Here is an 18,244-nt window from a genome sequence, read left to right on the forward strand (position 1 = left end):
ATTTTTTCACCATGCTAAAAAGGTAACCACCTTACCTCTAGTAAGTAGCATTTCATGTCTAGGCCTCTCAATGGAAATTCTACATATGTATCAACTTTATTTCTTAAATATGCTGTCCAATGAAATCTTTTCAAATGTAAGCATAGCACCTGGAGGACAGAGATGAGGTCAAAGATTGTGAACACCTAATTTACCTTTCAAAGTTTGATACTACTATCAGTTCAGTAAATAACATTTTAGCTGCCCTATCAATCATTCTTCCATGCATACCTTATGCATTCATTCTGTAAAGGGTTTAGCTTTTACTGAAAACCCTAGAGACATACAGAACAGTTCACATAGTATAAAGTTATAGACATGGTCTTAGCAGTCAAGCATTTTCCCCTTGAAATTGCTTCATAACTCAAAATTCAACACTCACCTTGGGTAGTTTTTGAATCCAAAACTTTTTTGTGGACTTTTGTTTCTTTTTGCATTTATGGCACATATATAACTCTGTCTCATCAAGTTCTTCTAAGTCAGTAAAACTGCGAAGACAATCTAAACAAATTGATTTTGGCAGCATTAAAACAAGATACCTTTTATAGAGCCAATGTACTATAGAAAAAAGACTGAACTTTGAAGCTGAATGACCCAGGTTTAAAATCTCAGCTTTATTAGCTATACGACCTTAGAAAAGTTAACCTTTCTCAGTTGCAAACTGGAGACAAAAAATAATACCTACTTTGAAGAACTATTGTAAGGGAGACAACATGTGTAAAGCACCTGGCATCATGCCTGACATCTGGTGATCAATTGTGTTGGTTTTACTATTAATGAAAATTCATCTGGATAATTCTGATAAAATGGTTTCCTGATGAATTTAAAGTTTCAATTGTGGTTTTCTGTCAATATGTTACATGATAGAGGACAAAGTTCCAAGCTCATAAAAAAAGTCAAATTTAGATCATTTAAAAATCAACATAGATCACAGAAGTCTATGCTATCAACCTTCTCTGTCCAGACTCTGTACTGTCAGTTCCTAGATAAATCACAGCTACATTTTTTTTTCGTTTAAAGATGTAATTATGTAACCTGGGGTTTAGTAAACTACAGTCCTAAAACATCCAGCCAGCCACCTGGTTTTGTAAATAAAGTTTCGCTGGAACACAGCCATGCCCATTTGTTTACATTACTGTCTGGCTGCTTTTACACTACACCAAACTGAGTCACTGGGGCAGAGATCTTACGTTGTGCAAAGCCTAAAACACAGCAAGTCCTCACTTCATGTCATGGCAGGTTCTTGAAAAATGTGACTATGTGAAGCAATTTTTTTCTCATCAATGTTATAACTAAACATTAAAGGAAACTGTTACCGGAGGACCTGCTGTATGTCATTTTGCTTTAAACTTGCAGTTTCCAAGAAACTACTGATGACATTAAATGACGACTTACTGTATTTACTCTCTGGCCCCTTTGCCAATTCCTGATGCAATCAGATATTCACAGATCTATATAAAACGCACGTTATTCTGTAGAAAAAATATGAATGCCTATGGACCCCACACTTGGATTTTCTTGAGTACTCAAGGAGCCAGGGTCTCTGTGCACGGCCTCTCCTAGAGTTGTGCAGTGGGCAACCTGTGCGGCCATGTGCTTCTTACCAAAAATAATTTCCCTTCCTCTGCCCAGAAGTAGCCATTATCCTGACTTTTATGTTAATCATTTGTCTTTACAGAGCATGTATGTATCTTTAATGTATTAAAGTTGGGTAGCAAGCAGAAACCTAGCTGTGTACAGAAAAGCACTCTTGTCTCTGTACTCAAGTTTCCAAGCCATAGTCAGCCTTTGTGTCTGTGACAGTAGCAGACAACGCCCTTTCAGGGAAAGTTAGTGGAGGCAAGGTGTGGCAGAGGACTAGACAAAAGTCTTGAATATGCCTTTGTTGCCTGATCCCAGTACCTAGAAGGCACATCCTACGCCTGCCTCCCTACAACTCAATTCTCACTTCTTTCTTTGAACCTTTCTCAACCTCCAGTGGACAGTTACCATTCTTTCCTCAATTTCTCACAAATACTAGAATTGCCAACCTGGTCAACCTGTTATTTTATGTCAAGGATGGTTCCTGGGAAAGGATGTATTATATTTTGACATTACATTTCCTGAAGCAAGTCTCAGACTCTACACTCAAACTAGCAAATGGAGTGATGTTGTTCTCAGGAGCCTCCCAAGTCCCACATCTCTGGCTACAAAGAGCACTGACTACACAGCAGACTGGCTGGCCGGCACTGATAATCCCTTCAGACTGATCACTATGGTGCTTGTGAGCTCTGCAGCTGAAGTCATGGACGCTTTCATCAGCAAGTATTTATTACATCATGTAAAAAGCTATGGCCTTGGCGGGGACAGGGCGGGTCATAGGGAGAATAAGAAATGAGGAAAGGAAACAATTTTCCACATTTAAAATCATCATTTGAACACTCAAACTAGAAAAAGGAGAACTTCAACATGACAAAGGCCATATATGAAAACCCACAGTGAACATCACACTCAATGGGGAAAGACTGAAAACTTTTCCTCTAAGATCAGGAAAACAAGGATGCTTACTTTTGCCACTTCTGTTCAACATAATACTGGAAGTTTTAGCTAAAGCAACTAGGTAAGAAAAAAAACATCCAAAATGAAAAGGAAAAAGTATAATTATCTCTGTTGACAGATCACATGATCTCATGTAAAAAACCCTACAGTTAAAAAAAAATTAACTGTACCTGAAAGCTATAAAATGTTGCTGAAAGAAATTTTAAAAGACATAAAGACATCCTGTGTTCATGGATATGAAGACTCACTATTGATATCAGTTCTTCCCAATTTCATCTATAGATTCAGTGCAATCTCAAACCAGCAAATTATTTTGTGGATGGTGACAAAATTAAAGTTTATTATGGAAAGGCAAAAAAGACCAAGAATAGCAAATACAACATTGAAGAAGAACAAAATTGAAAGACTGATATTACCCAACTTAGACTTATTACAAAGCTATAGTACCAAGACAATGTGCTGGTGAAAGAAAGAAAACAGATCAGTGGAAGAGAATAGAGCACCCAGAAATAGACTCATACAAATGTAGTCAACTACCTATGACAAAGGAGCAGAGACAATACAATGGAGAATGGATAGTATTTTCAACAAATGGTACTAGAACTGGACATTCACATGCCAAGAAAAAAAAAAAAATCTAGACACAGACCTTTTATTCCCTCCACAAAAACTATTAAAATAGATCAAAGGTATAAAACTTTCAGAACATAGAAAAAAATCCAGATGACCTTGAGTTTGGCAATGGCTTTTTAGATGCAACACCAAAGGCACAATCCATGAAAGAAGGATTTATAAGTTAGACTTCATTACAATTAAAAAATTTTGCTCTGTAAAAGATACTGTCAAGAGAATGAAAAGACAGGATACAAAATCAACACACAAAAATTAGTTGCATTGCTACACACTGACAATGTATTCCTTGTTAGGTATTTCCAAAATGGAAATTAAGATAATTCCATTTATAGTAGCATCAAAAAGAATAAAATACTTAGGAATACATTTAAGGAGACAAAAGACTTATACCTGAAAACTACAAAACATTGCTGAAACAAATTTTTAAAGACATCCTGCATTCATAGATTAGAAGACTTGATGTTGTTAACATGATTATTACTACCCAAAGCAGTCCACAGATTCAGTGCAATTCTTATCAAAATCCCAATAGAAATTTTTGCAGAAATAGAAAACCCATCCTAAAACTCATATGGACTCTTAAGGAATCCTGAATAGCCAAAACAATTTTGAAAAAGAACAAAAAAGTTATAGGACTGACACTTTTGATTTTAAAACTTACTACAAAGGTACAGTAATCAAACAGTATGGCACTGACATAAGGACAGACATACAGACCAATGAAATAAACTCTTACATACACAGTCAACTGATTTTTGACAAGAATGACAAGACTACTCAATGGGGAAAGGACCATCTTTTCAACAAATGGTGCTGGGGAAACTGGATATCAACATGCAAAAGAATTAAGTTGGACAGTTACACCATATACAAAAATTAAAATAGATCAAAGGTCTGAAACGTAAGTCTTTTTTTTTTTTTTTTTTTGAGATGGAGTCTCACTCTGTTGCCCAGGCTGGAGTGCAGTGGCCGGATCTCAGTTCACTGCAAGCTCCGCCTCCCGGGTTTACACCATTCTCCTGCTTCAGCCTCCTGAGTAGCTGGGACTACAGACGCCCGCCACCTCGCCCGGCTAGTTTTTTGTATTTTTTAGTAGAGACAGGGTTTCACCGTGTTAGCCAGGATGGTCTCGATCTCCTGACCTTGTGATCTGCCCATCTCGGCCTCCCAAAGTGCTGGGATTACAGGCTTGAGCCACCGCGCCCGGCCTGAAATGTAAGTCTTAAAACATAAAACTCTTAGAAGAAAACATAGGGAAAAAGCTCCATGACATCAGATTTGGCAATGATTTTGATATGACACCCAAAGCACAGGCCAACAAAAGAAAAAATAGATAAGCTGAACTTTATCAAAATTAAAAAATTATGTATTGAGGGACACTATAAAGAGAAACCACAGAATGGGAGAAAAATATTTGCAAATCATGTATCTGGATAAGGGATTAATGGCCACAATATATGAAGAACTCCTAAAACTCAACAACAAACTGATTCAAAAACGGGGAAAGGACATTAATAGACATATCTCCAAAGAAGCACAAATGACCAATAAACACATAAAAAGATGCTCAACATCACTAATTACTAAACTCAACGACAACAACAAACTGATTCAAAAATGGGGAAAGGACTTTAATAGACTTTTCTACAAAGAGGCACAAATGACCAACAGACAAAAAGATGTTCGACATCACTAATTACTAGGGAAATGCAAATCAAAACCATAGTGACATACTACTTCACAGTTACTAGGATGGCTGATATTTAAAAGACAGAAACAAAAGCAGAAAAGAACGTGTTAGCTAGAAAGTGGAGAAATTAAAACCATTGTACCAGCCAGGTACGGTGGCTCATGCCTGTAATACCAGCACTTTGGGAGGCTGAGGCGGGTAGATCACGAGGTCAGGAGATTGAGACCATCCTGGCTAACACGGTGAAACTCCGTCTCTACTAAAAATACAAAAAATTAGCCGGGCGTGGTGGCAGGTGCCTGTAGTACCAGCTACTTGGGAGGCTGAGGCAGGAGAATGGCATGATGAACCTGGAGGGTAGTGGTTGCAGTGAACTGAGATCATGCAACTGCACTCCAGCCTGGGCGACAGAGCAAGACTCCATCTCGAAAAAACAAAAAACAAACAAAAAACAAACTGTTGTACCTTGCTGGTGGGAATGTAAAATGGTATAGCCATTGTGGAAAAATTTGGCAGTACCTCAAAAAGTTAAACAGAATTATGATCCTGCAATTCCACTCTTAGGTATATACCCAAAAGAACTGGAAGCAGGAACTTAGATACATGTATACCAGTGTTCATAGCAGCATTATTTATAATAGCCAAAAGGTGAGAACAACCCAGGTGTCAACAGATGAAACAGATGAATGAACAGAATGCAGTCTATACATACAGGAGAATATTAAGCCTCAAAAAGGAAGTAAATTCTGAGACATGCTACAACATGGATGAACCCTGAAAATATGCTAAGTCAATCACAAAAGGATAAATACAGTATGATTCCACTTATATGAGGTGCCTAGAATAGACAAATTCATAGAGTGTAGAATAAGAGTTACTGAGAATAAGAGAGGAAAAATAATGAGTTACTGTTTAATGGGTACAGAGTTTCTGTTTAGGATGACAAAAATTTTTAGAAGTAGTAATGGTTGTATAATATTCTGGGTATGCTTAATGCCACTTAATTACACACTTAAAACAGTTAAAATGTTATATTTTATTCTATGTATATTTTACCACAATTTATTTATTTATTTATTTTTTTAATTTTTTTATTTTTTTGAGACGGAGTCTCGCTCTGTCACCCAGGCTGGAGTGCTGTGGCCGGATCTCAGCTCACTGCAAGCTCCGCCTCCCGGGTTCACGTCATTCTCCTGCCTCAGCCTCCCGAGTAGCTGGGACTACAGGCGCCGCCACGTCGCCCGGCTAGTTTTTTTTTTTTTTTTTTGTAGTTTTTAGTAGAGACGGGGTTTCACCATGTTAGCCAGGATGGTCTCGATCTCCTGACCTCGTGATCCGCCCGTCTCGGCCTCCCAAAGTGCTGGGATTACAGGCTTGAGCCACTGCGCCCGGCCTTTACCACAATTTTTTAAAAAATTGTTTCAAGAGACAAGGTCTTCCTCTGTCACCTAGCTGGAGTGTAAAATAGCTCACTGCAGCCTCAAATTCCTAGGCTCAAGCAATCCTCCCCAGTAGCTGAGATTACAGGCATGAGCCACTGTGCCTGGCTCTATTTTTTTTTTTTTAATAATTGACAATATCTGCTTGAAACTTTCACAGGCAAATAAGAGGGCAGGGAGAATATGATGACTCCGAGATACTGTCACCCCAGCCTCTCCATCCCATTAGCCAGATGGTTGTAAGATTCACGAGCAAGACATTGTTGCCTATGCTACCTAGCCACACAACACTGAGAAGTAGAAACGCCTCAACAGCAGAGAAGCCTTTTTCCCCTATATTTAACCTGTACAGACCCACTTTCTGAAGGGGTCTCCCCATGTGTGGAAGCATGGGGTCATTCAGAGAGGGCTACTACTGAGTTGGCAGGTGGTATTCTAAATCTCCTTTAGTAACTATTTAGAACCTTTAATTTCAGGAATTTGATACTTTGAGGAGCACTGAGATTACTGAAAGAACGTATCAACATTTCACAGTAACTCATCTGCATTTATGTGAAATGCACATAAATACTAGACTGCTCTCTTGTTCCTTCTCCCTGCCAGGCAAAGCCCCTGCCATCACCCTGCTCCTTTTCTGAAACCAAAGCGCCTCTCACAGCCTCCCTTCCTGTCCTCATCTTCTCTCCAATGCAAAGGAGGTTCTTTATGGCTTCTCCCAGCATCTTCTTGCTTTCCAACATTTTCTTCCTCCCTGCCTTTTTGAGCTGCTTAAACTTACAAGGTGACCATGTAGTGGTCTCCCTGCTGATTGATGCACAAGATAATGGAGAGTTAGTCCTTTTCATCTAAGGCCATGTGAGATACCAAAAAGGAATAGACACAGTCAGGTCAGGCCCATAAGATGATTCATAAAGAGGCAATATAAGCTGAGCCTGGTTTTTCAAACCCTCAGTTTAAAAAATGGTGGCGCCACCTAACTGCCTTGAGAACCCCTCTCTGTTCTCCGTGCTGCTACAGCCTGCCAAGAGGTAGGGACATCCTCAGGATCACAGCTGAAGCAGAAGGTAAGGAGACTGTTGTGCCCAGGGGTGCCTCCTGGGGAGTTCCATAAGGAAGTGCTATTATAGTAAACCCTAGCTGGATTAGTAGAGAACAATCTGCGCTACCACTGTCATCTCTTCATGGGTTTTAAACAGTTTCTTCAGCATCCCTGGAAACCTATGCCTGTTTGTAATCCTCAGCCTCCCACAGTGCTGGGATTACAGACATGAGCCACCATTCCCGGCCCTAAAAAACAACTTTTAAATCACTGTTTTTAAACATAAAATTTCTGAACTACAGTATGTCTGGATGATAAGCTTATAAGGGATGTGTATGCTCCTCTTTTTACTTTGAGTTTTCTCCAAATTCTTCAATGAATATATGCATAAAGAAAACCATTATTAAAACATACAGGCCAGGCGTAGTGGCTCACGCCTGTAATCCCAGCACTTTGGGAGGCTGAGGTGGGGGACCATTTGAACCTAGGAGTTCAAGACCAGCCTGGGCAAAAGGGCGAAACCCTGTGTCTACAAAACATACAAAAAACTGGCAAGCATGGTGGCATGTGCCTGTAGTCCCAGCTACTCAGGAGACTGAGGTGGGAGGATCACCTCAGACTAAGAGGTTAAAGCTGCAGTGAGCCATCATCCCGCCACTGCACTCTAGCCTGGGCGACAGAGTGAGACCCTGTCTTTAAAAAAAAAAAAAAAAAAAAATGGGCCAGGCACAGTGGCTCACACCTGTAACCCTAGCACTTTGGGAGACTGAGGCAGGTGGATCACGAGTTCAGGAGTTTGAGACCAAACCAATATGATGAAACCCTGTCTCTACTAAAAATACAAAAAAAAAAAAAAAAAAAAAAAAAAATTAGCCGGGTGTGGTGGTGTGCACCTGTAGTCCCAGCTACTCAGGAGGTTGAGGAAGAAGAATCGCTTGAACCCAGAGGTAGAGGTTGCAGTGAGCCAAGATTGCACCACTGCACTCCAGCCTGGGCAACAGAGCAAGACTCCATCTTAAAAAAAAAAACCACACACACACACACAAAACCAACACAAACATAAACGCATGAACACATATTTCTTTAAAAGGAAGATTATCTAGATATACCCTTAAACATTCACAGATTTGGCAACTATTTTAACTATTTGAAAAGCCTGAATGACCCTGAAATGCACTTCAGTTCAATATTTTGCAGCAGCATGAGTGTGAATTTCACCTCAGAGCTCACATGTGGAAGTGAATCATATGTCCGGTAAAGAGTCTATTAGCAACCAGGCATAGGGGCTTACGCCTGTCATCCCAGCACTTTGGAAGGCCGAGGCAGGCAGATCACTTGAGGTCAGGAGTCCAAGACCCAGCCTGGCCAACATGATGAATCCCATCTCTACTAAGTACAAAAATTAGCTGGGCATGGTGGTATGTGCCTGCAATCCCAGCTACTCGGGAGGCTGAGATAGCAGAATTGCTTGAACCTGGAGGTTGCAGTGAGCCAAGATCGTACCACTGCACTCTAGCCTGCATGACAGAGCAAGACTCCATCTCAAAAACATAAATAAATAAAAAATCTACTAGCTAGTAAATAAAGAATCTACTAGCTATCCAGTGTTCACATTTCAGTAAGGATCTGAGGAAGCTGCTTAATGTTTCATTTGTACTTTACTGCATTTCCTAATAGAAAAAATAAATATATATTTATATAAATATTAAAATAATATATAAGTATGCTTATATATTATAATTCATATATATATATGCGTACCAGTTTCTGAAACTTTTAAGATTCTAAAGATTTCAGGGCATATATTTCACAACTGTCAGTCTTCCACATGAATAAACTGTTAAAATAGCATCTCTATGGAAAGCAGGAAATAAAGCTAGTTTGTTGAAGTTATTAGATCAACTTTATATACTATATAAATTTAATGTAGCAAAGCAGTAGTTTGGAATCATACATTAAGTTAATATGCATTTTTTACTCTCCCCCAAGTAGGTATTATAAAGGTGATACAGACTGGTTAAAACAAATGAAAAAATAATTCAGTTCCATTTCCCTCCTGAATCTCACTTCCCTGAGATAATCACTGTGAACAGCACAGTGTATGCTGTTTAAGAATTTTAACACCCATATAAATGTTTTTTATCTTACACAAATGGAATTATTCCACACACGTAGTTCCATGGACAGTTTTTTACTACACAATATTTTGTAGCTATGTTTCTATGGTGTAGTTATTGGTCAACTTCATCTTTCTTAATTGTCACATAATACAGTTTATTAAACCAGTGCCCTATTGGTGAACATTTAAATTGTTTGATTTTTTTCAGTAACAAAGAGTGTTTCAATTAAAATCTTTTACACATATTATTGTCCACCCTTGTAAGTGAAATTAGTATGTCTAAGGAAATGCTTATTAAAAATGGTGATCACTACCCTCCAGAATCAATCATGCCAATTTATACTTCTAACACTAACACGAGTGTCCTCTTCCACTGACATCCATCTTTATCCTTTTCATCAATCTTGTTTTACTTACATTTTCTTGAATATGAGGATTAACACTTTTTAGATGTTATAATGATGATTTATATCTTACTCATGTACTCTGCCCAAGTCACCTTTTTCATATACGTCCAAATATGTGTCTCAAGTTTATCATCTCTTTTCCACTTTGTCTATGGTCTTTTACCATTGCTCAATTAAATTTATGAAACGTTTCCCATTATAGGTTCTGGCTTAGAAAGATTTCCCCTATGACAAGATCATAAAGATGCTTTCCTATAGTGTCCTGTGGTTTTATGTTTCATATTTAAATACTGAAACCTCAAATTAGGGAAAGGATATGAGGCGGGGAGGAAATTAATGTTTTCCCAAATTAATTTTCATTAACACTAACACCATTTATTGCCTAATTTCTTATTCGTCCCACTGATTTGACATTCTTTGGCATATTGTAAATTTCCATAAATATTTTACATTAGCACCTGCTCTATATTTGTAGTTCTAGGACATTTCCTATCCCATTGCTATGTTTCTACCTTACTTTCATTTAAAAAACTTCTTTAACTCCTCTTGAGAATTTCTGCTTACAGAGGAATTTTTGAATAAATTAGAATAAATGTAGGGAGTAATTTGGGAGAAAATGGACATTTCTACAATATTGGGTCTTCCCATCCAAGAATATGATGTGGCTCTTTTTATTCAGGCTTTATGTGTCATTTTATAATGTTTTACTAAAGTATTGCATATTCCTTATTAAATTTATTAAGTACTTTTGAGTTTTTATTGCTACTGTGAATAGATTATTCTGCTACGTACAGAAAATCAGCTGGCTTTTTGCCTAAACTTTTTAGCTCCATGTTTAGAACATATTTATCAAGGTATTACTTGTGTTTGATTTTTTTTAAATTAAGGGCTTCTAGAAAAGCAGGTGTCCTCCTGCCCAGTCTCAACTCTCCATGACAGTAGTTAATATTTCTTGTAATTTTCCAACTGATTCTCCTGAAATGTTCTAGGTATATAATCAATCTGTCTGCAAATGTTAATAATTTGGTCATTCTTCTTCTATAATTTATTCTTATTTCTCTTCCTAGTTTATTGCCTTGTTTTTCCAGAAGACGTCTGAGCAATATTTCAGTAGGTCTCTTGGCTTATTTCCGGCCTTAATGGAAAATCATCAGTGCTTCACCATTAACTGTGATGATCACTGATAGCTGTTAATAATTGTTATCAAGTTAACATTTCTATTCCTAATAAAAGTTTTTTCTTCTCTTTGTTTTTGAGACAGAGTCTCACTGTGTTGTCAAGGCTGGAGTGCAGTGGCACGATCTCGGCTCTCTGCAACCTCTGCCTCCTGGGTTCAAGCCATTATTCTGCCTCCGCCTCCCGAGGAGCTGGGACTACAGGCACATGCCACCATACCTGGCTAATTTTTGTATTTTTAGTAGAGATGGGGCTTCTCCACGTTGGTCAGGGCTGGTCTCAAACTCCTAGCCTCAAGTAATCCACCCGCCTTGGCCTCCCAAAGTGCTGGGACTACACTGCGCCCACCCCTGTATTCTCCTTTTAATCAGTAATGGATTTGGGGTTTTATTGGTATCTTATTTGGACATTTTTTTTTTTTTTTTTTGGAGACAGGGTCTCACTCTCTCACCCAGGCCTAAAGTACAGGAGCAGTAAAGGCCCAATGCAGCCTCCAACTCCTGGGCTCAAGTGATCCTCCTTGCCTAAGCCTCTCAAGATGCTGGGATTATATATATATAGGCATATACCACCATGCCCAATTAATTTTTCTTCTTATTATATTATTTATTTATATATTTAGAGACAGAGTCTCACTTTGTCACCAGGCTGGAGTGCGGTGGCACGATCTCAGCTCACTGCAAGCTCTGACTCCCTGGTTCAAGCTATTCTGCTGCATCAGCCTCCTGAAGGAGTAGCTGGGATTACAGGCACTTGCCACCATGCCCAGCTAATTTTTGTATTTTTAGTAGAGACAGGGTTTCACCATGTTGGCCAGGTTGGTCTCGATCTCCTGACCTTGTGATCTGCCTGCCTCGGCCTCCCAAAGTGTGGGGATTATAGGCATGAGCCACCATGCCTGGCCTTCTTATTTTTGTTTTGTACAGACAGGGTCTATGTTGCCCAGGCTGGTCTCAAACTCCTGGGGTCAAGCAATGCTCCCATCTTAGCCTTCCAAAGTGCTGGGATTACAGGCATAAGCCACTATGCCCAGGCATTTGGCCTATTAGAGCATTTTCATTTGTTTTCACCTAATTATATTTCTAGTATTAAATCAGTCCTATTTGATCTCTGTATATTATTGTTTTAGTACACTACTGAGTTGTATTTGCTAATACTTTATTTAGGATTTTTCGATCTATAATATAAGTGAGATCAAGCTATATTTTCTTTTTCATGGTATCTTTGTCAGGTTTCAGAACTGGGGTTATTTAATGCCTTTTGCAATATGCATATTTTTAGTTAACTTCAAGTTATTTAAGTTATTTAAGATGGGTCTTTCTCACCATCACTTTTCCTTTTTAAAGGAAAACTAAGCTTAACAATTACAAATCCAAAAAGTACACAAGTAGTTCTTGTCAAGTGGACTCAAAACATGTAGAAGACTTACTAGGTAATCACAAGTCTCCATCTCCAGTAAATAAAGAAAGGTCTATCAGTCAAGTGAAGTCCATGACATTCTGGATGTCCAAGAGAAGTGTCCTTAATTGATAAGGGTGGTCAACAAAAACACAATGAGGAGGTACCAGACCCTGTCATGGACTTTTTAAAGCCAACAGTAAGCTCTTAAATAAAAATCAAGCCTGAGGATTCAAACAAAAGCCAGCTGAGAATGCAGGAAACGCTTTTCCGGCCAAACCCTAAACTACTTAGGATGGTCTGGGCCCCCTGAAGCTAACACCAATCACATCAGATTTCAAGGATTCTGTGCCAAGGAAAATACTCCTTGGGATGCAAGGCGGATGCCACTTGCCACTTTTCTTGTTTGGAGAATAATCGGCCATCTATAAGCTGTGTCATGCACTCTCCTGGATGGGCTCAAGAAGTGAGACTCTGCTTGGTATTCAAATATTCTGGGATAAGTCATAACTGAAATATTATCAATGTCAGTAAGAACCACATATAGAACCAACTCAGAATGAGGGAAACAGCACAGAAGGAAGGAAGGAAAGAAGCCTAAACAAACTAGTGTCTCTGAGTCTTCTAGCCAAAGATCATCTGGATTTACTGAGTTTTGTTAAATATCAGAAAGTACTGTTCAGGCTGGGTGTAGTGCCTCATGCCTGTAATCCCAGCACTTTAGGAAGCCAAGGTGGGCGAATCACTTGAGGTTAGGAGTTGAAGACCAGCCTAGCCAACATGGCAAAACCTCGTCTCTACTAAAAATACAAAAATTAGCCAGGTGTGGTGGCATGCACCTGTAGTCCCAACTACTCAGGAGGCTGAGCCAGGAGAATCGTTTGAACCTGGGAGGTGGAGGTTGCAGTGAGCCAAGATCGTGCCACTGCACTCCAGCCTGGGCGACAGAGCAAGACTCAGTCTGAAAAGAAAAAACCACAAAAAAACAAAAAGTATTGTTCAGATATATGTCCATGTATTTATAGTGAGGAACAGTTTTTAAACTAATGTGATTAGTACTGTTCTTAAGAGTTTATAAAATGATATAGTTTAAGGCTGATTCCTTTAATTCTCACTGACTTCCACTGTAAATAACCAGGTATTTATGATTAAGTTAGCTTGTATTCACATGCCCTAGATATAAAGAGAAAATGTGTGACATTTGACAATATCAAGCATACTGTGAATTTTCTTAATCTTAAATAGGCCAAAAACAGTTTTGGACCCACATACTATAGCCATATATTTTGCAGAGAAGTGGAGTGGGGCTTTTTCTTCTGTATTCCTGTTAAGGAGATAATCAACACTGGTCGTGTAGGTAAGGAACAAACTAAGAGCATCCACAAAATGTTTCATATACAGAGTTGCTCCGGTTCCTTACTGGAGTGTAGTCTAGTCATCCCATGTATCATCTGATGGATTTCTAGAAACTACCTGAGCAACAGTGCTACAAGTGTCTGAGACCTCTGCTGCTTCTAACAAGCCAAATGCCTCACATTACACAGAATGCCAGTAACACAGAGAAGCCTAGCCCTTCTCCAACAGAGAGTTTTATTTCTACTAGGATAATCTGATTCTAGAGTAGTGCTGTCTAACGCAGGAGCCCCCTACTAGCCCATGTGGTTTCTGAGCACATGTGGTTCAAGTGTGATTAAGCAACAGAATTTTAAATTTTAATTAATAGCTACATGACTCATGGTTATCATACTGGACAGTGCAGTTTTGTAAAAAAAAAAAAAAAAAAAAAAAAAACCTATCATGACAACACTCCCTAAAATAGAGAAAAGAGAATTACTTTTAGTGAACATACAAGTCAGAGTAGAAACCGTTAGCTTCAGTGTAGAGTTTCTGATAAAATACAGACTCGGCCCTCTTTTGTCTATCCTAGCTGCTTTATATAACTAGCAAGAACAATTAGCCATTTTAATTGTGACCTGTGTGTACACTTACGGTCTAGGATAAAATTTTAAATAAGGTCTTCTGCCTTGATTACAGTAGCTAGTACTCATCAAGGAAAAAATAAGTTCAAATCTCCCTAAATAAATGTGAATTTTAACAGTCTTAAAAGCAGGGCCTTAGGCTTAAGCAGCAGTTATATCATCCAGAGATTTCTCAAACTACTTGACAACAATACATAATACCATAATTTATAAAACTCTGCTGAGTATTCTTTCTTCCTATAGATGCTAGTGGGATAACCACAGAATAACTTCTGTTTCATTTGGTCAGAAAAACTTCTGCTATAGACCTTCTATTTTAAAGTCAGTATTAAAAAGAAAAAAATGAGAAATATTTTATGCTTCACACAATATCTTATGGCAGACATTCTTATTCAGTAACATTCTGAAGGGTAGGAAAAGACATTCAAGTTTGCCTTTTAAGTTACAACACAGATTTATTAAGGATATTAACCACATAGCACATATAGATGAAGTTTATCAATGTATTCCATTATTTAAAGAAAAAATATTTTAGAACATTCAAGTATCTTTACCTCGTAATGAACAAACTGGTCCATTTTCTTGATTCTTAGAGCGCTTACTTCTGAACTGACTTGGAATATCTAATGAAAGGTCTTAAAAGGAGAGATAAGTAAATAGCTGTTAAAGGCATATATGTCTACTCAAAAATAATTTCGCAAACTGATGTATTTCTAGATTTCTCTTTACACTTATTTTTTGAAGGAAACATTAAAATTATTTTAATAAAATATTATATATCCACATGCCACATAATATCTTACCTAGGAATGGATCAAACTTTCTAGATTCTGTCCCACATATGAGGCAGTTAACCTCATTTTGGAGAATGCCTCCGAATATAGCCGTGACAACAGTAGATGCTCCATTTCTAAACAAAATCACCACATAGGAAAATATCTCAGTAAGAAGCCATCTCTTTGACCTTAAAAAACTACAAATATTTGTTAAAGCCCTACAGATGACTCCCTTTGAGGGAATATTTAAATCATTTATTTCTAAGTTAAAAACTAATATAAAAACTTCAAAACCATAGACACATACTAAATAAAAGGTTTAAGCCACTGACCTCCCCCAATGCCTTCATCCAGTCCCACTACTTTCCCCAAGAGTAACTAACACTGGCCATTTGCTATCATAACAGATCACATGCATGACTCTGCACAGGGCGACATGACTCCTTCCATTCCCTCCCCAAGTTAGGCCTCAAAAGGAAGAAACTGCCTTGTACTGGAATCTTTGCAAGGCCTTTCATATTTAACAGGGAACTCTCACAATTACTTGACTTTGAACATCCTTGATCTGAGATAGTTTTAGAGTTTTTATACAGCCATCTGTCAGATTTGGGGAAAAGGAAGTAAAGGAATTTAATACAGATTTAGTAATAACTGCTGTAAGCAGGACTTCACAATTGAAAGTGCTGGATATTACTGTCAAAAACACTTTTTAAAAAGCTCAATACTGCAAATAATTTCCTTGTGGAGATGAAGAATATACTGTTTTAAGAACAATTTTCAAAACCATCTGCCCTAATGTTACTTAACCTTTTCATGCCTCTGCTCCATCAAATATAAAACAGGAATACAGAAGAGCACCCACCACAGAGGCCCAGTGTGGAGACGAGAGAGTTGTGTATGTGAAGTGTTTTTAGAAGAGCACTTACCAAAAATAAAGCACTTAAAGTGTTTGCCACTATTTTATTCGTATGAAGTCAGATTACACCTGGTTTTTGCTTTTATGTTTTTCCCTGAGTGTGTATCTTAAACAGGTACCTCATTCTTCCTGACAGCTACATGGCGTGTCAGAGCATGGACATACAACGGAAGCAAGAACCACCGAGGAAGTGTACCAGTGAGAGCTGGAGTAGGAGGCACTTATTATAGCACTTACTACATGCAGGCTCCATTCCAAGCACATTCTTTCCATCTATTCAATCAATTAATCTTCACAACACATCAGTAAGGTAGCTACTGTTAGCCCCATGTTGTAGATGAGGACGCTGAGGTTAAGTTGGCCCAAGGTCATACAGCTGGCCTGGCCTGAATATCTGCTCTAACACAGCTCTTCCTCTTAATTTAACCAATATAGTATTAGTGGGTATTGAGGTAGTTTCAATTGTTTGCTATCATTAATAGTACTACATGTCTATTAGCCTTCGTGCACTTACGGAGTTTCTTGAGCCAATACATACTCTTTTTTGCTAACAGCAATATAAGGTGGTTTCTGTCACTTGAATCAATTACTCCTAAAACACTGAACTGTATTTTCTAGGCCACTTTAAGTTAAACCTACTGCAATGATGACAAAACCTACTCAAACAATTGTATTTGAAAAGTCTGATTCCTTTTCTAGGAAAAGGCTTCGTTCTTTTACTGGCAAAATAAATAGGCTGTAACTTTATTATTACTTTTTAAAGTATTGTTTGTAAGACATACTGTCTTAATACGTTTTTTTTTTTTTAAAGATGGCATTGGGGAAGCAGCATTTGGGAGTTGTACGATCTAGTGGCCATTTCAGGTTTAGGTTTAATATCTGTGTCACTAAAAAAGGACATAGCAAAAAAAAAAAAAAAAAAAATCCTGCTGAAAATGAAGGGACTCTAACTGACCCTTTCATGCTGATGTTCACTTACAAGGTTGCCTTTAATTAAAATGGAAACTGCTTCATTAAGAATTACATTTAGACTCAATGTAGTTCTTCCTTATAATCACTTCCTCTGAGAAATGGATACTAATCAAGTTTTTAGCTGCCTGACATGTTTGACATTAAGTTTCATATATACCATGACTTAATATTCAAAATCAGTTTCATTTATTATAACCACAAATGTTTAAATATTGAATACTTGGATAGGCTCTTATAATTCTAGGGTCCTTTAACTGGCACGAATGATTTTCTATGTACCATAAAGATCACATCTGCCACTTACTTCTTCCATGCCACCATCCTCACTTTCACCTTCAGTAGGGGTAGGTGTGTGTGTGCACAAGTCAACAAAGACATTGCACTAGAGAACCTTTTTCTAGTTGTAGCAAATATTCTTAGATCCTGAAATGGCTTCTCCAATGCACCGAAGGAAATCTGAATTTTTAGTATTTGATAATGTTTGGTTTCTGTCCCTAACTCAGTAATGAAACTTGCAATTCCTAATCTTTAAAATGTCATGAAAAGGGATAGATTAATACTGAAAACTCATGAGGCACTAAAAGAACATTCTATGAGTATTACACAGTGTGATTCCACAGGGTGCCCTGGGCATCATGTAAAATCATAAAGACATATACCCTCTCTCACCTCACACAGCCTATCCATGATAGAGCCCAGTTCAGTATCCTTTGTGGATGAATATGCCATGATAAAATACAAAACAATATTTCATTTAATACTTTTTAATTTGGTGCTAGCAGGAAGAACAATTCTCCCAGGTCACAGGTCCTTCCCTTTCTATATTGTACTCTAATTGGAATCACAGCTACTAGGACCTAGAGGGACAATCATTTTGAGAAGTATGGCAATTCACACTGGTTGCCCTTTTTGAACACTGCTTGGTTAGCTATAAGCCTGCTTTGCCATTAAAAAGAAGTAGTCCTACTACATCCAATTTACGGACTGCCAGACAATACTACAATGACACCTATATGTTACTTACTCTTTTCTTTCTTTTTGGGGGGAGTTTGTCTTCTTGTAAATCTCTCCCATGTAGCTCAATACTGATGAAACTTTTCAAAACATTCGAACAAAAGAGGCT

At 38.1% G+C, this 18,244-nt stretch overlaps 1 protein-coding gene across 4 annotated transcripts in view; it reads right to left on the reverse strand.

Moving 5' to 3' along the window:
- USP3 (ubiquitin specific peptidase 3) overlaps positions 1 to 18,244 on the reverse strand; it is a 94,571-nt gene that overhangs the window by 2,727 nt on the left and 73,600 nt on the right. For all 4 annotated transcript variants that reach the window (XM_030929956.1, XM_030929957.1, XM_030929958.1 and 1 more), the window contains 4 exons: positions 15,261 to 15,367; positions 15,012 to 15,092; positions 422 to 540; positions 36 to 149 (listed from right to left, as the gene is read on the reverse strand). In XM_030929956.1, coding sequence (XP_030785816.1) covers positions 36 to 149; positions 422 to 540; positions 15,012 to 15,092; positions 15,261 to 15,367 — 421 coding nt within the window. The remainder of the gene's footprint in view (positions 1 to 35; positions 150 to 421; positions 541 to 15,011; positions 15,093 to 15,260; positions 15,368 to 18,244) is intronic.

The sequence above is a fragment of the Rhinopithecus roxellana genome, chromosome 5, assembly GCF_007565055.1.
Source record: "Rhinopithecus roxellana isolate Shanxi Qingling chromosome 5, ASM756505v1, whole genome shotgun sequence".
In the NCBI taxonomy this organism is placed as follows: domain Eukaryota; kingdom Metazoa; phylum Chordata; class Mammalia; order Primates; family Cercopithecidae; genus Rhinopithecus; species Rhinopithecus roxellana.